Source organism: Dreissena polymorpha, chromosome 6 (genome assembly GCF_020536995.1).
Source record: "Dreissena polymorpha isolate Duluth1 chromosome 6, UMN_Dpol_1.0, whole genome shotgun sequence".
NCBI classification, from domain to species: Eukaryota; Metazoa; Mollusca; class Bivalvia; order Myida; family Dreissenidae; genus Dreissena; species Dreissena polymorpha.
Window position 1 is genome coordinate 35,528,336 of NC_068360.1, and position 25,636 is coordinate 35,553,971.

General features: G+C 36.4%; 2 protein-coding genes across 6 annotated transcripts in view; one reads left to right on the forward strand and one right to left on the reverse strand.

Moving 5' to 3' along the window:
* LOC127833926 (regulator of nonsense transcripts 3B-like) overlaps positions 1–1,113 on the forward strand; it is a 32,006-nt gene extending 30,893 nt beyond the window's left edge. For all 5 annotated transcript variants that reach the window (XM_052359436.1, XM_052359435.1, XM_052359439.1 and 2 more), the window contains one exon: positions 288–1,113. In XM_052359436.1, the coding sequence (XP_052215396.1) occupies positions 288–803 (516 nt within the window). In that variant the 3' untranslated portion in view covers positions 804–1,113. The remainder of the gene's footprint in view (positions 1–287) is intronic.
* A 1,720-nt stretch (positions 1,114–2,833) lies between these two features.
* Positions 2,834–25,636, reverse strand: part of LOC127833925 (X-ray radiation resistance-associated protein 1-like) — a 29,542-nt gene continuing 6,739 nt past the window's right edge. Inside the window, exons 3-15 of the mRNA XM_052359434.1 lie at positions 24,514–24,658; positions 23,707–23,804; positions 22,840–22,985; positions 18,615–18,716; positions 17,685–17,980; positions 16,312–16,487; positions 14,918–15,069; positions 14,293–14,353; positions 12,837–13,127; positions 9,070–9,238; positions 8,474–8,586; positions 4,698–4,868; positions 2,834–3,261 (exon numbers count right to left, since the gene is read on the reverse strand). Of these exons, the coding sequence (XP_052215394.1) occupies positions 3,127–3,261; positions 4,698–4,868; positions 8,474–8,586; positions 9,070–9,238; positions 12,837–13,127; positions 14,293–14,353; positions 14,918–15,069; positions 16,312–16,487; positions 17,685–17,980; positions 18,615–18,716; positions 22,840–22,985; positions 23,707–23,804; positions 24,514–24,658 (2,055 nt within the window). The 3' untranslated portion in view covers positions 2,834–3,126. The remainder of the gene's footprint in view (positions 3,262–4,697; positions 4,869–8,473; positions 8,587–9,069; positions 9,239–12,836; positions 13,128–14,292; positions 14,354–14,917; positions 15,070–16,311; positions 16,488–17,684; positions 17,981–18,614; positions 18,717–22,839; positions 22,986–23,706; positions 23,805–24,513; positions 24,659–25,636) is intronic.

Below are 25,636 nucleotides of genomic sequence, written 5' to 3' on the forward strand. Positions count from 1 at the left end.
ATGCAGCTTAGCATCAGTTGCCACTCATGCATTATAGTTCTTTAGTTTCATTTTGAATCCATTAGAAAGTACAATTTTCAATTCATATACAACAATTTTGGAAATTTAGTTCCGAAATGAACAAAAATATAATGTCTCCTACAGAAGAAAGTACAAAGTAGATGCAATAATTAAACAGTTGCATGCAATCCATTTTTATTTTGAAACAATAAATATTATGGAAAAAATATTTTGAGAATGTTAATTGTAATTGAATAAATATAAATCATTAAATTACAACTTTGCAGGATCGTCCAGAGCGTGCAATATATGACCCTAGAAAGGCTGCAGAGAGGAGACAGGGTCTAAGAAAGGAGGACCAGAGTCCCCGACACAGTCCTCGAGAAGGGAGCCTGTCTAAAGAGGTCAACAAGACCAAGGAGTCCAGTCCAGCTAGTGACAGTGATCAGTCGAAAACTTCAGAAGACAATACACCTAAAGATGACAATAAACCTAAAGATGACAATAAACCCAAAGATACAATGGAGCCTAAGGTGAAAATGGAAGCTAAGGTTGAAAATGAAGTTGGAGTTGTGAAAAGTGAAGGGATGGTTGAACATATTGAAAAGAACACCGTCAGAGACAGTGTTGAGGAACACATGAATGCTGAAGAAAAAAGTGTCGGAAGTGATGCTTATAATGTAAGTCAAAACAAATATAACAAAGGGCAAGAGGACGGTCAGGAAAGCAATGTTGACACTTTTGATCCCCAAGTACATGTAGGAACAGAGTCATCCCCTACTGAAGAAGGGACACCAGTGTAATATGGGCAATATAAAAGTTCTAATGATACCTTGTATAACATTATCTATCTTGTTAAATTTTATTTGTGTGTGTGTTTTTACTTCTTTATTTTAAAAATAGATTAAAGTAAGATTATCTTTTGTAATATTTCTTTTGTTTTGTATGATCTATGATACCAGTTACACACACTTTTATTTTGGCAATTATATCAATGCTGTATTATTGGTTGTTAGTAAAAGCTATTGTTGGAACTAAAATGCTTGTGTTACTGTTTTGTAATTTAATTGATTACAATGATTTCACCAATATGATAAAAATTTTCATCATAAATTTGTTTTTGTCGCTCTTTTGATTCGTCTTTCCGGCATCTGTTTACAGAGTTTTTCCTAAACGCTTTCAGATGTTTACCTGATATTTGGTGTGCGAGTCTACCTTTATCACTTAAAGATCAAGTTTGAGTTTCCTTCTCGTCAATTGATTTTTGGCAAAGATACAGGCCTTGGACTTTGAATTTTTTTCTGCAATAACAGTTTTCTGAATGTTTTCCTAAACGCTTGCAGATATTGACCTAATTTTTGTTGTCTGAGTCTGCCTACATGGCTTCTGACCCTAAAAACAAATACAACATTACATGTCTATAGCAGGCAGAGTAGCTCCTGACAAAATTGAATGAATGGCATATGAGGGACAACACTTTATCCCTAGACAGGATGTTGGTTCAGAAGAGTCTTCCATTTAAAAAAAAATCAATAAAGCTGAAAGTATTGTCCCTAAATAGCCTGTTTGTACTAATGAGGCTAACCTAGGCTGTCATTTAATGCATTAACCCTTTGTATGCTGGGAAATTTGTCGTCTGCTAAAATGTCGTCTGCTGAATTTCTAAAATTAGCATTTTCTTTGATTTTTTTAAAAGAATATCAGAATAGCAAACAGTTTGGATCCTGATGAGACGCCACGTTCTGTGGCGTCTCATCTGGATCCAAACTGTTTGCAAAGGCCTTCAAAATTTGGTTCCCGCTCTGAAAGGGTTAAAGGATAAATTCCATAAAATCTGACTGCACTGGCTGATCTGGAACAACACTTTCCGCATTTTCAAACCATATACAATTCAAAACATCATATTACAACTATGAGTGAAACTAAATGAAAAACATAGGTCATCATGATGGTTTATTAAGGTCTAGTTCACATAGGCAGATTAGCAAGTCAGAATGCAACGTTTACATGAACACTTGACTTAATTCAGGTTAGTTTAACAGACTCCAAATATTAATGACAAATGAAACACAATCCCTCCTACTGAACTTTGAAGCTGCACAGCAGCTATTTTTAAATTAGAGAAAAGTCCAAGGCCCATAACTTTGTCAATAATCAATGCACCAAAAAACAAAACTCGAACTTAATATGCAAATGTGCAGGTTGTTCTTGTGCTACACTTGCTGCATATAGCAATAGACCTCTTTTCGTATGACACTGCTTGATTAACAACTAATTCTATGTCTTTGCAACTGGACATTGCTAAAAGTATAAATATCTGTTCTGGGGACATTCTTAATTCTAACTTAGTTCTAGTGTGATAGTGAAATTATACTTATCATATGTATTAAAATTAAAGATGCATCAACAAATCTATTGTAAAAACTAATAAGTTCATTTACCGGCTTAAAAAAGCTAAGTTTAAAAATTTATTTTAGCTTGTTTGCATGAAAGTCTGAATGTTTATTGGAGACACTCTTGAATTTGTTTCGTTGGTATATAACCAGTATTTGGTGTCTAATGGATAATTCTGTGGATAGAATCAGAGAACTTCCTTTGTCTAGGCAAACACTGCATCCACCATGCCACACTTTTATAGTTTATGATAATGAAAACTTGACAGTTATACTTGCATTTTATGGCACTTGTTTAGAATCGATACATTTGGAAATTCAGCTCAGTAAATCAATTTCAATATAGTGGCTGCAGATTCATTCATACGTCTATGGTTAATTCACACCTGTACTTCATAAGTGTTAAATCTGTGTTAGTTTGACTTAAAGATGATACACAATAAATATTAAAGTTTATTAAAAATAATGTGTACACATGTGTATTCAAATATATTGTACAACATCACAGGTCATAAAATATATATCACTTCATGAAACACATGCATATGTTTTATAAGCAAGATTTTCTCAGCAGTTGACAAGTGTATAACATACACACATATAAACAAAATTTATTTATGAGAAATAATTAAAATATCACAAAACAAATATTTAATCACTCGCACATCCACCATTTTTCATAACTAAAATCACTCTACTGACATAGAATAACTGAGAATGTTATATGTGGAGCCTAGGCTTCAAGTTTTACACGTTTCCCAACGTCCTTGGTGTTTGTAACTTTGTCTAATGTAGCTGACAGCATCTTGCGGGCTTCTTTGGCCTCCTTCATGGAGTTGACTCGTACAGCATTGTAACGCCTCTGGATCTGTAATAGGAAGGCATTTCATTGACTAACTCAGGAATGTGCTAGATTTTAGTTTATATAAAAAACGTATATTCATTTTAAAAAATCGAAAAATTGTAGAAACTTTGTAAAACAAGAAATCGTCAGAGACGGGTGATGCTCCCCAAAGGTTTTTTTGTCACAATATTGCACTATATATTCAGATAAAAGGAAACATCTTGAGGGCACAGTAGTTTGGGGGACAAGAATTTTTTTATAGAAAATTTCAAAAGGCCATAACTCTGTGAAAAATCATCCGACCAGAACCCGCTGATTATATGCACATCTCCTCTTGGTAGTGAAGCTTCCCATTAAGTTTCATTGAATTCCGGTCATTAGTTGCTGAGAAATAGCCCGGACAAGAATTGCACTATATGTACAGTTAATGGAAAATTTCAAAGGGCCATTACTCTGTGAAAAATCATCCGACCAGAACCGGCTGATAATATGCACATCTCCTCTTGGTAGTGAAGCTTCCCATAAAGTTTCATTGAACTCCGGTCATTAATTGCTGAGATATAGCCCGGACAAAAATTGTGCACAGAGGGACGGACACACGCACGGACAGACAAAGCGGCGACTATATGCTCCCCCCAATTTTTTTTGGGGGGAGCATAAAAAAATTATGCAACACATATTAACTAAAATCCTTATTTTGTCAACACAGAATTTGACTACTTATAAATCTACTGGTGAATACAAAATATATGTTATGTGCTTCATTTAAACAAATAAATACCTACAATGAAACATAGGGATTTTATTGTAGTTTGTTTTGAGAAAATATCTTAACAATTAACCCACTTTAGAAGGTAAGTGATGTCCTAGGTTAACATGTGAGAAATGCATCACACATAGTTGTTCTAATTTCAAACACATATTAATTCCTTGGACTTGTTGACTGTGTGACTTGTACTAATTATCAGCAAAAAACAAAAAAGTAGTTGTAAAACAAATAGCAATCAAGTACCCACATATGACAACAGGTCGCAGTGGCTTAGTGGTTATGGTGTATGCCTAAAGACCCGATGGTCACAGTTTTGATACTGAATGTGGGAGAGTTCTTTCGATATCCCCTTAACCCTTTCCCACTTATAAGTGCAAATGGCTATGTGCAAACAGCATAAAATCAGAGCAGCCTGCTTGTGACTCGCAGTCTGTTCAGGTTTTATGCTGTTTGCTGCTCATCAGTATCTAAGGTTTGGAAATGAAGCTGTTAAAACTTGAATCTAGTAAGAAAGGTCTAAAATTAAATATAACTTTCTAAGAGACAACAAATGCATCAAAATATGTAAGTGGGAAAGTGTTAAAACACCAAGTACTTTGGCTTTTGATGCAATAGAACGTAAATAAATAGGTTTAAAACTTATTAACAAAGCATAAAGGTGTTGTGAAACAACAACCATTCAAGCCCTCACCTCTGACAACAGCCGGTCAGACTCCGGGAACCTATGCCTTAGCTCCATGTTCCCTGAGTCCAGTACGTCGGCCAGTCCGGCCTCCTCGGTGGTGACTCGGTCCCTCATCTCTCTTAGCATCTCAACCTTCTTCATGGCCTGGGTCACCCGCGGCGTGGACTTAAGCTCAGACTACAATATGTATAAACAAATAAGACTCGTTCTAGGTAAATGCATGTTCTTCAAGTGTTCTCCCAAATTTAGCCGGTGCAGTCTGCACAGGCTAATCAGGTATGACACTTTTTGCTTAATGTAGATTTAAAAAAAAAGATTGTTGTTACTTTAAACGAAAAGCACCACTAAGCGGAAGTGTTGTCCCTGTGCAGACTGCACAGGCTAATCAGGGACAACACTTTCCGCTTTTATGAACATTGTCTCTTCTTAACAAAAATCTAGTTTAAACGGAAAGTGTTGTGCATGATTAGCCTATGCGGACAGCACAGGCTTATCTGGCATGACACTTTACGCACATGCTTTAAAATACAATTCTGGTCCTTCTTTAAGAACTGGGTACCAGGCCGATTGGACTTCAACTCAGACTGCAATGGGTGAAGAAGTGTATGGAATGGAGCAGTAAACTGTTGTAGGACAATTTACATCACATGCCTTAAGAAACATAGTCACTTGAGTGGAGGTCTTAAAATCACACTGCTATATGTTAAATAATCTGTACATATTCAGCTAGAACAGTTTTGCACGTGATTGTACAACAGAATAGTAACCACTTCAAAGGTACTAAATGTATCACTTAGCCAATTTAATGCTTCCAATTCTGATTCACTAGAAGTTAGGGACATGTACCACTCTGGGTAAAAGTTATCAAATCAATGTTATATTCACATCACACTTCAAATTTATGTATGACAGATTTTTTATTTGATATGGCATGTCACTCTAATAATGATATATAAATTATCCCAAGAAATCTAAAATAAGCAAAAACAATTACCAGGTTTTTAATAAATGAACCAATCAACCCATCTTATCACCATAAAAATCAATACATAAAATGTTGCAATTTGTTATATTAAAAAAAATATGGCACCTGTATATGAATGTGTCTCTCTATTAAAACTTCTAAATACAACATATTTTACACATGCAGTCCTGTGTTAGACGCTCAATACAACCATGCTATCAAATTGTTACAATAGAAGCATAGCCGCCAAAACAATTTACAAACACAATTTAATTAATAACATGAGAACAATAACACATTTCTACAGTCAATAAGTAATACCCATACACATTTCTATTCTTTACATTTTACCAAATGAAGCATACATATAACAATGATTAACTTTATATTAATATTCATCCAGATTTACCAACAATTGCTGATCAGAACGTGTATACACTTTTATTAAGTAGTTTTCACGCTAATTATAATGAATAAATAAGTCTCTTTTCCTTTTTTTAAGGAGATTGATTTGCAACATTGTTATAAATTTAATCAAGCAAGGGTAAACAATATGACAATCATTGTAAAACCACCAGCAAACCACTAGAATGCCCCCAAGAAACATCATATGGGCCGTGCTTTGTGAAAAGGGGGTTTAATGCACATGCTTAAAGTGTTGTCCCAGATTATCCTGTGCAGTCCGCACAGGCTAATAAGGGACAACGCTTTCCACCTAAATGCATTTTAACTAAGAGACTTTCTTTAAATGAAAAATATAAAAGTTGAAAGTGTCGTCCCTTATTAGCCTATGCGGACTGCACAGGCTTATCTGGGACTTATCTTTACGCACATGCATTAAACCCCCTTTTCACAGAGAATGGCCCATATATATACAAAAACTTGTCAGTTTCAATTGAAATCTACATTAATATTTCAAACAAAGCAGTTAGCAGCTTCACTTACTGCAGGTGGTTTGGGCTGATATAAATTTGGCTAAAATCATACATAAAATCCATCAATATGAAATAATACTAATAAGATTTATAAAACCATACTTCGTTTATATCTGTATATAATATTATATATTAATAATTAATATATAATATGTGCAATATTATATGTGAACTAATTTTACAAGCAACTCCAGTTAACTTAAACCTTTGAGGCCAACAGACAAATGACACTTGCGGTAGTTATTTCTTTATTGCATGATGAATGACAAAGTTATAGCCGAGATAAGCTGTTTTATGGTAAAATCCAAATTTGACCTTTGAACTGTAAGTGTGACAGTGACCTCTTAGGTATGGAGACAAATTGTACACCATACATGTTATCTGATGTTGTTCATCAGTGGCAAAATAATTAAAAATAGCTGAACATAGCTGATGAAAAACATCACAGAAGTAAACTCCCATGTTTGCCATTTTTAGTGGTTATATTTCTTGTCTTTGTGTTGGCTTTTTGTATCATATACATAACTAATAGCTGATTATTTTAGACAAAATTATATTACAATGATAAGAAAAGCAGGGGACAAAAATATTCATAAACTGCACTCGTCCTGCAGGACGAGTGCATTAAAATTTTCACTCGTCCTGCAAACACACGCACTCGTCCTTCAAATATGTGTGAAATAAAGATTGCAAAGGGCTGATATGACTTATAAAATTTCTTAAAGTATATCACTGCGAAGCAGTGAAATAAGTAACTTTATTTATGAGGAACACAAAATAAATATTTTTTTCTAATGCTCGCTAGCTTTCCGTTTCGGACGTTTGAACATCGCCCCCGCCCCCTTTTAAGAACGCTCGTATGGCAGACATTTTTCAAACGAAATTCAGACTGGTTTAAATCTGGTTTAAAACCGTACTTCGCGCTTAAATAATTCTTTAAAAGTCAATACTAACAGTGACTGCAGTCGCATGGTTCCCTGTCAACATGTACGCGCAAAGCTTACACCAAAAAGCCAATATTTACTCGGGACACAAGTCTCGCATAACAACACGCACCTGCTGTATAAAATTTACAATTACAATTTCCGGTTCATTCGCATTCTACTTTCGGAATAGATATGCTTTTAGAAAATGATTTTATTAAATGAAAAATAGTCTTACTGGTCAGAAAATTCATTTTTAACATCAGCTTTTTTTCACTCGTCCTGTAGGACGAGAGCTTTAGGAAAATTCACTCGTCCTTTCAAGATTTCACTCGTCAAAACGAGCGGACGAGTGGAATTTTTGTCCCCTGAAAAGGATTTATGAATGAAATTCTGGCCATGCTTAATCAAGACTGAGCCATGAATGACATTGTGAAGGTATTTAGAAAAAGTAAATCTAAATTAAGGCAACAACATATGGAAACCTCCAGAAAGCTTATCGCTAGCTGTTGTCATGTATTGCATCACACACCATAACGGGGATAGAAACTAATCAATTATGGTAGGTTTCCCAGATGGGCAACTATTTTTAGTACCTTGGTTGCCCGTGCAAAGATGAGGAGCCCAGAATAAGTACATGTCATAGCTATCTAAAAGTTACTTTAACAAATACAAAATCAGACAACTACTCAATGCATTATGCCCTTATATGAGACAGAATCTGCAATCTAAAAAAAAGTGATTAACTGTATGAAATTGGTTCAATCTTTTCTAAAAAGCATGTCAGCCTGACCAAGTTTTGAAATTGACCTCCCCTGACCAAAATCTTTGCGTCCAAGGCCAACAGGCAACCCTATTTCTATCCCTGCACATAGTCATACCCTTCAGGTGGGCTCCATAGGTTTGACCTTAGTTTTCATGCTCAAGGCAAACAGGCCATATTTCTATCCCTGCACATACCCTTCTGTAGGGCTCCACGGGTTTGCTGATCCTGTCCAGTCTGGCCGCAGGGTCCCTGTAGACGAGCTCATGACCCAGGGCATACTTCAGTGCCTTGATGTTCCCGTGCATATCTGAACGTAACAACAACATTCTGCTTATGTAACACTAACAGTCTGCTTATGCTAACAATAAAAGCAGCAACTTAGATTCTCTTGAGCAGAATCATCATAAAGGATAGTGGCATCCTCATCCTCACCAAAATTATTACCTTGATCATCAACATAATATGAGTCGCGTTCTGAGAAACCAGGGACGACACTTTCCGCCTAAATTGGATTTTTGCTAAGAAGAGACTTCATTTTAACTAAAAATTTCATAAAAGCGGAAAGTGTTGTCCCTGATTAGCCTGTGCAAACTGCACAGGCTAATCTGGGACGACACTTTACGCACATGCATTATGCCCAGTGTTCTCAGAACACGACGCATATTATAAAAACAATAATTATCAGTCATCATAAGCACAACTTGAACAATTATGATCACAGTCATAAAATGTTAACCTTATTGGAAAGATTCTTATACACAGCAGAAACCCTATCCCTCCTAGACCTTACCCTTGGGTGGCTGGTAGTGTGGATCCTCTGACACGTCCAGCAGTATCTCATAGCCCTCGTACTTGTTGGACTGGTTCTCGTTAGTCCCACTGGGCCTCACAGGGGGTTTCCCCTCCACTGGCACCTTCCTCAGCCCCTGGGCGGCCCTCTCCTCTTCTTGGTCATCCACCTGATACAACACAAAGGCTTGTTACTCTATTGAGCCTCATTCTGGACAACTGGGATTAATGTCTGTGCATTAAGTGCCTTCACAGATTAGCCTGTGCATTAAGTGCCTTCACAGATTAGCCTGTGCATTAAGTGCCTTCACAGATTAGCCTGTGCATTAAGTGCAATCACAGATTAGCCTGTGCATTAAGTGCCTTCACAGATAAGCCTGTGCATTAAATACCTTCACAGATTAGCCTGTGCATTAAGTGCCTTCACATATTAGCCTGTGCATTAAGTGCAATCACAGATTAGCCTGCACATTAAGTACCTTAACAGATTAGCCTGTGCATTAATTGCCTTCACAGATTAGCCTGTGCATTAAATGCCTTCACAGATAAGCCTGTGCATTCTGTGCAATCACAGATTAGCCTGTGCATAAAGTGCCTTCACAGATTAGCCTGTGCATTAAGTGCAATCACAGATAAGCCTATGCATTAAGTGCAATCATAGATTAGCCTGTGCATTAAGTACAATCACAGATTAGCCTGTGCATTAAGTGCAATCACAGATTAGCCTGTGCATTAAGTGCAATCACAAATTAGCCTGTGCATTAAGTGGCTTCACAGATAAGCCCATGTATTAAGTGCAATCACAGATAAGCCTGTGCATTAAGTGCCTTCACAGATAAGCCTGTGCATTAAGTTCACTCACAGATAAGCCTCTGCATTAAGTGCAATCACAGATTAGCCTGTGCATTAAGTGCAATCACAGATTAGCCTGTGCAGTCTACACAGGCAAATCAAGTCTCTTTAACCCCAAAATCCAGTTTAGGCCAAAAGCCTGATAAGACTGTGCTGACTGCACAGGCTAAGCTGAAACAACACTTTATGCGCATGCATTAGGCCAGTTTTCCCACAACAAGGCTGAAACAATCAAATTGAAGCCTATAACTATCTTCTATTTGGCCATTGAAATTCTTTATCTCCAGTTTATGGTCATATTAATTTTGAGCATTTACTTCAGAATGTTACGATGACAGATGGTTTACATGTATTCCCAGTAATTTCAAAACCCTTCTGAACATGGCAAAGTTATGGTTGAGACAGGAATGTTCAAGCTGTTAACAGCCAAATTTGACCTTTCACATCTTAGAGTGGCCTTGACCATTGAGGTAAGAATATTTGTGTTTCATGCGAACAAAGGTCTTATGGTGGTTTATATTTCTGCAAACTTATCAAACAAGAAACCGTCGGAGACGGGTGATGCTCCCCAAAGTTTTTTTTGTCACAATATTGCACTATATATTCAGATAAAAGGAAACGTCTTGAGGGGCATAACTTTGGACAAAATAATACAAAGGACTGTTTAGCAACTTAAAAATTTCAAAGGGCCATAACTCTCTAAATAAATCATCTGACCAGAACCCACTAATAACATGCGCATCTCCTGAAGGTAGTTAAGCTTCCCATAAAGCTTCATTGAATTCCAGTCAGTAGTTGGGGAGAAATAGCCAGGACAAGAATTGCGCTATATGTACTGTTAATAAAAATTTCAAAGGGCCATAACTCTGTGAAAAATCATCCGACCATAACTGGCTGATAATATGCACATCTCCTGTTGGTAGTGAAGCTTCCCATAAAGTTTCATTGAATTCCCATGAAAAATTGCTGAGAAATAGCTCGGACAAGAATTGCACTATATGTACAATTTCAAAGGGCCATAACTCTGTGAAAACTCATCCAACCATAACCAGCTGATAATATGCACATCAACTGTTGGTAGTGAAGCTTCCCATAAAGTTTCATTGAATTCCGGTCATTAGTTGCTGAGAAATAGCCTGGACAAGAATTGCACTATATGTACAGTTAATGGAAAATTTCAAAGGGCCATAACTCTGTGAAAAATCATTCAACCAAAACCCGCTGATCATATGCACATCTCCTCTTGGTAGTGAAGCTTCCCATAAAGTTTCATTGAATTCCGGTCATTAGTTGCTGAGAAATAGCCCGGACAAAAATTAGGCACGGACGGACGGAAAGACGGACGGAAGGACGGACGAATTGACAAAGCGGCGACTATATGCTCCCCCCCAAATATTTTTGGGGGGAGCATAAAAATCATCCGACCATAACCGGCTGATAATATGCACATCTCCTGTTGGTAGTGAAGCTTCTCATAAAGTTTCATTTAATTCCCATATTAAGTTGCTGAGAAATAGCTCGGACAAGAATTGCACTATTTGTACAGTAAATGGAAAATTTCAAAGGGCCATAATCTGTGACCAGAACCGGCTGATAATATGCACATCTTCTCTTGGTAGTGAAGCTTCCCATAAAGTTTCATTGAAATCCAGTCATTAGTTGCTAAGAAATCGCCCGGACAAGAATTGCACTATATGTACAGTAAATGGAAAATTTCAAAGGGCCATAATCTGTGAAAAATCATTGGACCATAACTGGCTGATAATATGCACATCTCCTTTTGGTAGTTAGAAGCTTCCCATAAAGTTTCATTGAATTCCGGTCATTAGTTGCTGAGAAATAGCCTGGACAAGAATTGCACTATATGTACAGTTAATGGAAAATTTCAAAGGGCCATAACTGTGAAAAATCATCCGACCAAAACCGGCTGATAAAAGGCACATCTCCTGTTGGTAGTGAAGCTTTCCATAAAGTTTCATTTAATTCCCGTATTAAGTTGCTGAGAAATAGCTCGGACAAGAATTGCACTATATGTACAGTAAATGGAAAATTTCAAAGGGCCATAATCTGTGACCAGAACCGGCTGATAATATGCACATCTCCTCTTGGTAGTGAAGCTTCCCATAAAGTTTGATTGAAATCCAGTCATTAGTTGCTGAGAAATCGCCCAGACAAGAATTGCACTATATGTACAGTAAATGGAAAATTTCAAAGGGCCATAATCTGTGAAAAATCATTGGACCATAACTGGCTGATAATATGCACATCTCCTTTTGATAGTTAGAAGCTTCCCATAAAGTTTCATTGAATTCCGGTCATTAGTTGCTGAGAAATAGCCTGGACAAGAATTGCACTATATGTACAGTTAATGGAAAATTTCAAAGGGCCATAACTCTGTGAAAAATCATCCGACCAAAACCGGCTGATAAAAGGCACATCTCCTCTTGGTAGTGAAGCTTTCCATAAAGTTTCATTTAATTCCGGTCATTATCTGCTGAGAAATAGCCCGGACAAAAATTGTGCACAGACGGACAGACAAACGGACAGACGAAGCGGCGACTTCATGCTTCCCCCAAAAATTTTGGGGGAGCATAAAAATCCATTACAATATGGCAAAGTTATGGCTAAGACAGGAAGCTTCTCACAGATATACAGACAGACATATGTACATACCAACAGTGCAAATGCTATACGCCACATTATTCAAACGGGAACATAAACATTACTCTTATAAATTAAAACACTTGCTAATTGTGAAATTTGTTCCTTATCATATGTACAATATGTACTATTTAACCCTTAACTTATGTTAAGCTTTGTTTTAATACATGTATATGTTTTCACCAAAAATCTCCCACCACTATCCTATCCAAAGAATATTTTGTATATAAATTATCCAAAGTGCAGTGTACATACCTGTGTCATAAAGAAGGCATCTCTGTCTGACTTTCCATCAGTTCCAGTGGCCTCTCTTTGAACTCGACCTTTGTCTGACCTTTCATTCTCTGTGACCTCCTCCTTTACATGTGACCTTGACCTCTGACCTTCAGTGGGTGTACCAGGAATGGGAGGCAGAGGTTTCTGGGGGTCAAGGGTCATGTGGGAGCGCGACCTCTCAGGCTTGGGCTCGCTTGGGGGTTTTGGGGCTTCCAGCATCAGTAAATCATCCACATGCATCTTGGGGATTTTGGGCACAATGGAGGAAACCTGGAATACAGTGATATTAAATATACAGTCAAAAATGTTCCAAGAAATTTCTTGAGCCTTATTCTAGGAAAACTAGCTTAATGCATACAGAAGCCTGAGAAGTCCGCACAGGCTAATCAGGAACGACACTTTCTGCCTGAGCAGGATTTATGCTTGGAAGAGATTGCTTTTAAAAAGAAAAACTACATAAATGCAGCAAGGGACAACACTTGACGCACATGCATTAAGCACCATTTTCTAAATATGAGGCACATATAAACAGTCAAAAGTGTTCCATGCCATTAAATAATCCTGAAGTAAGACGTCCTTTGAGTTCATCCTAAGTATTCAAGGTGGATAAATTGCATATCTTTTGGAGAGTTTAGTGCTAAAGCAAAAATGAGGAAACATTAAAACGATGAAACTTTATAGTTTATGTTGCTTAGAATATATTTGTTTTTGTTTATAATTCATGAAATATTTTAAGACACAACAATTAGTTGATGCCAGCTATGTAAACAAAGTTATACATACAAGAATATATAAGCAAGAGATTTTAATAGGCTGTTCAGAAAGATAGGTCTCAAATATTTAATGGCCATGTTTGTAGCACCACAAGAATGCTGGAAACAATGTTTGATTAAGTTTTACTTAAAGGCATCGTCTTAGATCTCATAGCATTATATCTCCTTGCATGCATTTTTCCTACGAATTTTTTCTTCATCTGAATTTAAAGACATTGGAATATCAGGAATATCATATTCTCAATGATAAAACGTGTCTTTCTTCATCCAATCATCATACTTGCATTTTTGGTGCATTCAAAATTGTTTAATATAGCAAACATGTAGACTATAGTAACGTCATTTTGCACATTTTCAAGACATCATTTGATGTTTAAGCTTTGTATTCAACCTTTTCTTTTTTGATTACTTTCCAAACAAAGACAGAAATAAAGCGAAAATGATGGGATAAATAGAATACCAGGTAATTGTAGAAAACTGATAAATTCACCTTAGCAACTTTAATGAAGGCATGTTTGTAGACATTTTTAAAAACAATAGCCAACACACTTTATACATGTAGGTAGATGAAGCAAACAAAAACAACCTTAATAATGTTAAATCTGGCGCATTGATACTTACTGCACAAATAAAGAAAATACATCCATAAAATTGATACTTACATATCTTGATTTCCTAATTTTAACTTCAACATGGGGCTTCACAATTTCTGACTCTTTTTTCCTGTAATGTAATGAAACTTGTATTTAATCAAGTTGTCAAAATTAAACTTTTTGAATCACTTCCATCATCTCTGTATAATAAAAGTAAAATGCTATGCCCACTATAAAAGATGTCAATTATGAATGTAAGTTACTAGTTTTAAATATTTAAGAAAAAATAAAAATTGAAAGAAATGTAAGCTCATATATTAACGCATTTTCATTGGTCACCTATTCAAATTAAGCAACTGTATAAAATCCTCAATATCCAATAAGAACAAGAGAAAATTGACAAAGAGCAGAGGGACAAAAAAAGAGTGCAACGTATTTTGAAAGGATGAGGCATAAAAATAGAAAGTAGGGCCTTCTGCCATTCTGCTTGAGCTAAATACCTACTTAATATACTGGAGTCAAAAAAGGAATAAAGCGACAAATCTCCCAAACTTTCTAAGATAAAAAATTCTATAAAAGCGTTAAGTGTTGTCCCTGATTAGTCAAAGAAGACTTCACAGGCTTATAAGGAGCATCACTTAATGCACAAGCATTCAGCCCAGCTCCAGAAGTGAGTCCCCATTGTGAGCCTCACCGTTTGATGCGGATACCGAGCCGGTCTCCCAAAAACCTCTGCAGGAGTGGAGGGTCTCCACTGTTCTCGGTCGTGAGAGGGTTGTTGTGGATGATGAGCTCCACCAACATGGGCCAGGCTGCCACCGCCAGCAGCGCCTCCTCATCCTCTATCTGGGGTTGCACAAATAGGACACAGATGAAATAAATATCTGTAGAAGGGGTAGCACAAATAGGACACAGATGAAATAAATATCTGTAGTAGGGGTAGCACAAATAGGACACAGATGAAATAAATATCTGTAGTAGGGGTAGCACAAATAGGACACAGATGAAATAAATATCTGTAGTAGGGGTAGCACAAACAGGACACAGATGAAACAAGAGATTGCCAAGCAATATTGTCCCCTACCGGTGAAACTCCACCACTGTCAGTAAAAAAATATTATTATTTTTTATTTGTTGCCACAGCAACCAGAATTCTTGACGTAGGAACAAAATGACATGACATGCATACTCTCCATATTGCCATCTATCCATGTTTCAAGTTTCATGAAAAAATATGAAGAACTTTTAAAGTTATCGCAGGATCCAGAAAAGTGTGACGGACAGACAGAGCGCAAACCATTTCCGGTTTCACCGGTAGGAATCTATCTGGTGTTGGGGGATGAAGGACACGGGATGAGGCAAATATGATCCCAGTTTTAAACATTTTCTCATTTGTTTGCTCAACTGAGATGATAATTTACTATGCACTCAGAGTATTGAGAATGTCAGTCAGCATACAAACAAGCTCAAATCTCAACTATAAGAATGTGCAAGTATTGATCCTCAAACTCTGGGCTTAGTCAGACTCAAAACTCAAGAAACACTAAACTGAGCATAATTGTCAAACTCATCTCAAAAATTGAGAACAAACTCCAAGTTGGGTCAGAATATGAGTCGTGTTCTGAGAAAACTAGACATAATGCATGTGCATAAAGTGTCGTCCCAGATAAGCCTGTGCAGTCCGCACAGGCTAATCAGGGACAACACTTTCTGCTTTATGACATTTTTCATTAAAAAGAAGTCTCTTCTTTGCAAAAATCCAATTTAGGCAGAAAGTGTTGTCCCTGATTAGCCTGTGCGGACTGCACAGGCAAATGTGGGACAACACTTTCCGCACATGCATTAAGACCAGTTTTTTCAGAATGCCACTCACATCAACTAAAGAATGTTCATGATACAATGCCATGTAGCAGTTTTTGATTACAGTGTCTTAGTGGCAAACATTCAATATCATCCAGCTGTAAACTAAGCTCTATTCACACAATTGTTTAAGGACTGACATGTTTGTTTTACGTAATTGCATCAGAAGACTACTTATTGATACCCTCTTGATAAATACTGTGAATACCATAATAGGTGAACTTCTACCTTATTGTAGGCCAGATTTAATGCACGAAGGTCAGGAAAGGGGGGTAACTGGGATCCATCACCGAGGGATTGTTCCCCTTTAGTTTCCCCCTCCAGCGTGGCAAAGGTGACCTCTTTTTCAAGGTCCATATCTGTGACTTGTCGTGACAAATTTGCAAGGTCCTCGTTTAGCATATCTGAAAATGGATAAAATGTTTGCTGCTTGTGTAAAAGAGCCGCATTCTAAGAAAACTGGGCTTAATGCATGTGTGTAAAATGTCCGCACAGGCTAATCAGGGACGACACTTTCCGCTTTATTTTTACTTTCAAGAAAGACCCTTCTTACCGAAAATCAAGTGAAGGCGGAAAGTGTTGTCCCTGATTAGCCTGTGCGGGTTGCACAGGTAAATCTGGGACGACACTTTACGCACATGCATAATGCCCAGTTTTCTCAGAACAAGGCTCAAATATTGTCTTAAAGCGTGATCACATCATGTTTGCCTTAACTGTGCAGTCAATATGTAAGCTGCATTCTAGGACAACTGAGCTTAATTTATGGGTGAAAAGTGTCATCCCAAATTAGCCTGTGCAGTGCGAAAATGCTAATCAAGGACGACACTTTCCGCATTTTTTTAAAGGATAATCCAGTCTAGGCAGATGGAGTTGTCCCTGAATGTCCTGCGCAGATAAAAACAAATATTTTTGGATATCAAATACTGCATGGAGAGCAGATTATAAGGGGGAGTGCAATGTCAACCTATTGCCCTGCATGGTGAGTAGTTTTTTGCTAAGCCTTATATATGAAATGAATGAAACTTTTTATGATTTCTCAATGGAAAACATCTAAGCTAACATTGTACAGATAAGTGTTCTATTATGTTTTCACTGCATAATAATATAGATGCACACTCATTATTTCTCCTGTTTATAAAAATATTCAGAACTTTCTTTCAAATCCAGTTCTATTGTACAATTGGGCTTTGCTCTGTGAAATAGAGGGTTTAATGCATGTGCGTAAAGTGTCGTCCCAGATTAGCCTGTGAAAGTCTCTTCTTAGCAGAAATCCAGTTTAGGCGGAAAGTGTCGTCCCTGATAAGCCTGTGCTGACTGCACTTTATGGACAGGCATTAAACCCCTTTTTTTACAAAGCACGGCCCACTTTCGTTATAAAATGTATTTCAGGTACAACACAGTAACTATATATTCTTTAGTTTAATAAACTCTTTAATATAATAAAATCATTATTTTTATTGGTATCAAACAAAACACAATCAAGAATTTATCATTAAGATGCCCTTTGTTTAAAAAACATTAAATAAAATTCATTATTTAACACCAAACCAAACATTGACTGTTTGAGTCATTTTTGCATTTTCATTCTCAAATTGTATTACCTGGTTGTACATCCATCCCAGGTTTTTCCGAGCTCTTCTGTTCCGAGAGTTCTGTCGGTGCTGGTGTTGGCTGGGGAACATCTGTCGTATTCTCACGACCCTTCTTCTCAGCCACCTGTCTTGGGGTCGCCTCTTTTGACCTTTGACCTCTAGCCGACCTACGACCCCCCTTTTCGGCCGATCGTCTCAGTTTCCTAGCATCTTTTTCGCTGTCATTTGGTATGACCTTCCCCTCTACCGACTTCAACATTGGGACGTAGTACAGTTCATTCTTCTCTAGATTCAGGTGTTTTAAGCTGCAAAATGTTGCAACATACAAATGGCTTTTCTCACCATGTTGGGATAATTACCTATACCCCTAATATTGGGATATTAAGAATATTAGCATAAATTTACTTTCAATTGGAAAAAATAATACAGATTGTTGAAGTATTCAATGTATAGAGCAGAAAACACAGAATTTTAATAGAATTTCATACATTTATTTTTGCCTTAAAAATATAAATATTGAAAGCATCACTATTTATTTATTTCCAATACTTATTCACTTATTTATCCAACTTAGAACAATAATTAGGATTGTCAACTTATATTTGAATATTCAAATACATAACAGAATATTCAAATGTTAAATGAGTATTCAAATGGCAACAAAAATACTTTCTAAAAACAAACCTCAATAAGAAAGTACACATCTCAGATAAATGAATTTTTTTTAAATATTATTCCATACAAAGTTTGAATATCGGAAAAGCGTTTTGATAATCATTGTCATCGCTCATACTTATTATATATATAATTTCTTTTCATAAAAATTCCCCATCAATATATTTCACAATAAATTCTCAATCAATTGTTTGCATCCAATTACAATTTTAACATTACAAAAAAGCACTCAACATTTGATATAGCCACCGGGCAACATCATACCTTGACAAACCAGCAAGGGCTGCAAACACTGAAACATCCTCTAACTTGTTGTCATCCAGCAGTAGAATCTCCAGCTTAGAGAAACGCAGGATCTCTTGATTACTGGAAAAAAATATTACATAGAGGATATTTGTTGGGTTTGGTGGAATATTGATTTTTATACACAAATATTCATAGAAGATAAAACTTTCACGAGTGGCGCAGTGGAATTAAAATCAATAAACCACCAAATCCAACAAATTTTCTTTCTATTTTAAGCTTACAAATTATTATTAATCCACTTTTGTTAAAATAATGACGTTGTAACGTCATTAAAAACAATGTCATTTCACAGTATAACAGTGAAAATTATTGATAATTTATATTGTTAATTTTCATTCTTTGAAACAATAAATTATCAGGTTTCATAGTGGATATGTTGCCCACCTAGTGGTCAGAAAGTCCTAGGTTTGATTCATACATTTTGGCTTTTCTTATGACATCAAAGTTCTGAGCCTAGTATCATGAACATACTTCAATAAATTCTCTGACACAACTTTGTTTTTGTTTTTTTACCATGAGTTTTACCTTCATACTTGATTTGGTTTTCACGCAAGTTTTTTTAAGTTTTTTATCTGGCTTATTTCTGATTATGAGGAGGATTATTTGCATATTCATATATCTGAGGTTTAAGACTGTTTGTGAGCAGCTAGCTCTAAATGTTGTTGGTATAATGGTTACAGAAGCTTACTAAAAGCCTAGCTGAAGAAGTTAACAGAATAGCACTAGACAATTTTAAAACAAGAGGGCCTGAAAGGCCTAAAATCGCTCACCTGAGATAACAAGATATTATTGGGACAAACCTTCTGACCAAGTTTCACGAAGATCGGAAAATAAATGTGGCCTCTAGAGTGTTAACAAGGTTTTACTAAAGCCATATAAGGAAAAATGCCCCGCCTCCTGGCAGCCATGTTTTTCAACCAACCGGCATCATTTTTGAACTCATCCATGATATTATCGGGATGAATCTTCTGACCAAGTTTCATGAAGATCGGACAGTAAATGTGGCCTCTAGAGTGTTAACAAGATTTTACTATAGCCATATAAAGAAAAATGCCCCGCCCCTTGGAAACCATTTGTTTCAAGCAAACATAATTATTTTCGAACTCATCCAAGATATCATTGAGACCGATCTTCTGACCAAATTTCATGAAGATTGGACAATAAATGTGGCCTCTAGAGTGTTAACAAGGTTTTACTATAGCCATATATAGCCATATAAGGAAAAATGCCCTGCCCCTGGTGGCCATGTTTTTAAAGCAACCAAAACCATTTTTGAACTCATCATTGGGACAAATCTTCTGACCAAGTTTCATGATGATCGGAAAATAAATGTGACCTCAAGAGTGTTAACAAGGTTTTACTATAGCCATATAAGGAAAATAGCCCCGCCCCTGTGGTGGCCATGTTTTTCAACCAACCTGCATCATTTTTTAACTCGTCCAAGATATTATTGGGATGAATCTTCTAACCAAGTTTCATGAAGATCGGACAATAAATGTGGCCTCTAGAGTGTTAACAAGATTTTACTATAGCCTTATATAGCCATATAAGGAAAAATGCCCCGCCCCTTGGCGGTCATGTTATTCAAGCAAATGTTACCATTTCGAACTCATCCAAGATATCATTAAGACAAATCTTCTGACCATATTTCATCAAGATTGGACATAAATGTGGCCTCTAGATAGTTAACAAGGTTTTACTATAGCCATATAAGGAAAAATGCCCTGCCCCCTGGCGGCCATGTTTTTCAACCAACTGGCATCATTTTCGAACTCGTCCATGATATTATTGGGATGAATCTTCTGACCAAGTTTCATTAAGATTAGACAATAAATGTGGCCTCTAGAGTGTTAACAAGATTTTACTATAGCCATACATAGCCATCTAAGGAAAAATGCCCCGCCCCTTGGCAGCCATGTTTTTCAAGCAAAGGTTAAGATTTTTGAACTCATCAAAGATATCAGTGGGACAAATCTTCTGAGCAAGTTTCATGAAGATCGGAAAATAAATGTGGCCTCTAGAGTGTTAACAAGGTTTTACAAAAGCCATATAAGGAAAAATGCCCCGCCCCCTGGCGGCCATGTTTTTCAACCAACCAGCATCATTTTCGAACTCATCAAAGATATTATTGGGATGAATCTTTTGACCAAGTTTCATGAAGATCAGACAATAAATGTGGCCTTTAAAGTATTAACAAGATTTTACTATATAAGGAAAAATGCCCCGCCCCTTGGCAGCCATGTTTTTCAAGCAAACGTAACCATTTTTGAACTCATCCAAGATATCATTGAAACCAATCTTCTGACCAAATTTCATGTAGATTGGACAATAAATGTGGCCTCTAGAGAGTGAACAAAGCAAATTTTGACGTCGCACAACGGACAACGCACGACGGACGACGGACAAAAGGCGATCACATAAGCTCACCATGAGCACATTGTGCTCAGGTGAGCTAACAAGAAAGGGTTGGAGATGGGTGATGCTCCCCAACGTTTTTTTTTGTCACAATATTGCACTATATATTCAAATAAAAGGAAACTTCTTGAGGGGCATAACTTTGGACAAAATAATACGATGGATGGTTTAGCAACTTAAAAATTTCAAAGGGCCATAACTCTCTAAATAAATCATCTAACCAGAACCCACAAATAACATGAGCATCTCCTCAAGGTAGTTAAGCTTCCCATAAAGCTTCACTGAATTCCAATCAGTAGTTGGGGAGAAATAGCCCGGACAAGAATTGCACTATATGTACAGTTTATAGAAAATTTCAAAGGGCCATAACTCTGTGAAAAAATCATCAGACCATAACCGACTGATAATATGCACATCTCCTGTTGGTAGTGAAGCTTCCCATAAAGTTTCATTGAATTCCCGTAATAAGTTGCTGAGAAATAGCTCGGACAAGAATTGCACTATATGTACAATGGAAAATTTCAAAGGGCCATATCTCTGTGAAAAATCATCCAACCATAACCGGCTGATAATATGCACATCTCCTCTTGGTAGTGAAGCTTCCCATAAAGTTTCATTTAATTCCGGTCATTAGTTGCTGAGAAATAGCCTGGACAAGAATTGCACTCTATGTACAGTTAATGGAAAATTTCAAAGGGCCATAACTCTGTAAAAAATCATCCGACCAAAACTGGCTGATAATATGCACATCTCCTGTTGGTAGTGAAGCTTCCCATAAAGTCTCATTAAATTCTGGTCATTAGTTACTGAGAAATAGCCCGGACAGACGGACGGACGGACAGACGAAGCAGCGACTATATGCTCCCCCCCCAAAAAAATAAAATTGGGGGGAGCATAATTACATTAATCATTTCACAGGATTGAATGAATAAATATGTCCAGGGATACAACATTCATTAGTGTTTAAATGTGTGAGGCATATTTATACCGTTTTGGAAAACAATTTTTGGGTTGCTAAACTTAGCAAAGTCAAATTAGGTAAATAATGATAATTATATGCTTTATTCAGGATAAAAGGCAAAATGCCCATCATTCCATATACAAAACAGTACAAAGAAAAATATAACTGGTTAATGGTGAGGCCTGTTACGTCATGTTAGGTATCTGTACATACATATTGTAAATTAAAGATACAGCAACATTTTGTTTTGATATGTTGATAATGAAAATATTGTTAAGCTAAAAAAAGCCAGGAACCTTGCGGTTCTATAGTGGTTTTAATGCCTGAACAAAGACTAATGAGAAATATGATCATGTGACAAAACCAGGTTTTCACTATTTTACCAATAAATTTACTGTAATTTAATTTTATACTTGCGCATTACGAAGGTTGACGTGTAAACAAGCTATACTAAAAAAAATCACCACATTTCATCCATCGGAAGACATACCTTGTTCTGGGAAAACTGGGCGTAATGGATGTGCACAGGCTAATCAGGGACAACACTTTCCACTTAAATGGGATTTTGTTTATAAGAGACTTCCTTTGAACGAAAAATTTAACAAAAAGGAAATCCCTGATAAGCCTGTATATACTGCAAAGGCTAATCTAGGATAAAACTTTAACCACAAGTTTTAAGCCCGTTTTCCAGCACAAAGCTCTAATCTATTAAATGAAAACTGTCCTACTTGAATTACTAGTAGGGAAACAAACCTTTTATCATCATATTATGGCATTGCCATGTTAGCTGGTAGGGAGTGCACAAACCTTTTCTCGTGGTATTTCGGCATGGCCATGTTAGCTGGCAGGGAGTGGAGCCCGTTGCCCGTGAGGTGGAGCACCTTGAGGTTGGTGAGCAGGCCCAGGGTAAGGATGTCATCATGGGACAGATTGTTGTACGACATGTCCAGCACCTGAACACATGCAGCCAGTACACACAGCATGAAAAACATGAGCTTTGTAATGATAGTACACAGGTATTTTAACTTAAACATGATCTTTTAAACCTTTCCCACTTAGATACCTATTTTGAAGTGTTTGTAGTCTTTTAGAAAGTTATATTTAATTGAAGACCCTTCTTATTAGATTCAAGTTTTAAAGGCTTCATTTCCAACACTTAGACACTGATAAGCAGCAAACAGCATAAAACCTGAACAGACTGCAAGTTTGGATTATTCAACCAAAGCAATATATTTGTTTTGTTATTTTTATTTTTTTTGTAAATAAACATACTTGAGCAAAGATTTGTTCATTGCTAAATAAGCAATGTTCTCGCATCAGAATGAAACAGACATGTTTGTTGCCTGATAAGTAATAATAATATAACAAGTACATTGTATTTCAACTACAACATGAACAGTTGAACATTTTTGCAATTTAAATTAATGACATTTGATAACACAAATTAATAGTTTACAATGTTAATTTTGTTCTTTTTCTACTTAGCAGAACAGCCAATATCATGATAGGAAAAATGATAAATGACTTCGGGCTGATCTGTACATTACAATAATTGATAAATCCACCACCAAACCAGGTTCAAAATATAACACTTACATGGCACATACTGATTTAAACAATGTGTTATAACTCTAATAATTTCAACCAATAGTATTTAAAGGTCAGAATGTGTACCTCTAGATTGGGATAGTCTCCAAGATTAGGTTTGATACTACGTAGGCCATTTAGTGGCATTTCCAACTCCCTCAGTATTGGGAATCCCCTAAAGGCCTCTGAAATAGATACAGCAGTCAAACACATAGAGAAAAATAACACATTATTTGGTATTAACCGAATACAGAATATTATAACTAATATTGTTTAAAAATAGTTGACAACCAGTTGTTGTGAAAAGTTGCATTGTTCCTTTTTATCATTTCATGTTGTACTAACTGTATTATTATTAAGATAATGAGAACTTGAACCAGTTTTTGGTTCTCAATCAAGTATTAAGTTGGCAAATAATTGACATCTTATCAGCTGTCGATCACTTGAATGAAAAGATCAACAAGTTAGATAAAGTGCATCGCCACCACATGGTCTGGAAAACAAGGATAGCTGAAGTAACAGAATAAGCTTTTTGTATAAGAGAACTAAAGGAGCAAAGCAATCCTTTATTTGGTGACTGGTCAATTGGCATGTATTCCAGTTGTTTTCCATATCTAAACAATTTTCATTAAATTTTTGAACCGTTTTCTTAGAAAAACAGAGACCTTATTATTAAGGTAATTAGGTTTTTTGCAATGAGTTAAAAATGGTGCAATTCAAATCATGAAATTTGTATTTAAGTCAGTTGTTTTGCATCTAAACAATTGACTTTTAAATCCTTAAAATGAGTAATCTTAGACCATTAAGGTTACTAAGTTTTTTGCAATGAGATAAAAAAGGGTGCAACTCATCAACAAAAATGCTTCCTAAAGCAAACACAGCTATTTCACACACCAAACGGCAGGTAGTTTTCGCTTGCGTTCACATAGGCTACATTGTCAAAGAGCGCAAGGTCTTCTTCCTTTACGTCTGTCATCTCCTTGCCAGCAATATTCACTGAGCAGAGGTCAGATGGGTCCTCCACGCAGCAGTGCCGCATCTGGAACAGACAACAATGTAAAGCCAATGACAACACTCAAAATGGAATATGTAGCCAACGAAATTGCTTTAACTGATATATGTAGCCAATCAAAATGCTCAAATAGAAATATATAGCAAATAAAAATACTTAAAACAGAATATGTAGCCAATGAACCCTGAAATTAAAATATGTAGTAAATTAAAATGCTTAAAAATGGAATATGTAGCCAATGAAAATTCTTAAAATGGAATAAGTAGCCAAATAAAAATGCTCAAAAAGGAATAAAAAAACAATGAAAATATTTAAGAAATATGTGGCCAATGATAATGCTTTAAACCAAATATGTAGCCCATGAAACCGATAAGAATGGTATATGTAGCAAATAAAAACACTCAAGATGGAATATGCAGCCAATGAAAATGCTCAAAATGGAAAATATAGCTAATTTAAATGTTACAAATGTGTAGGAATACTTGATGCCATTTTGCAACATGTCGAGCAAATCGTCTGTTATGTTATGTTATATTAACTAGTTATAGTTTGTTTGTCGTACAAATGTACTTACCGGTTGTCTTAGTAGTATCACAGATGTGATAAGGCAATTATAGACAATCAAGTCAAGAACACAAGCGTGCTGTTTCTAAGACGTTTATTTTACAACTGGCAGTTAACATGTGCTGGTGCCGCGGGTAGCAGTCAGTTGGGCATGCGCATAGAGATAAACATGTGAACACATGTTCGACATATATAACATCGTCATGGTTGACATTTGTGTGAATTGTGTTAACTCTTCCAGTGCTGGAACCGAATTTTGAAGGCCTTTGCAAACAGTTTGGATCCAGATGAGACGTCACAGAACGTGGCGTCTCATCAGGATCCAAACTGTTTGCTATTCTGATAGTATTCTTTGAAAAAAATCAAAGAAAATGCTAATATTAGAAATTCAGCAGGCGACATTTTTGCAGATGACAAATTTCTCAGCATGCAACACCTTTG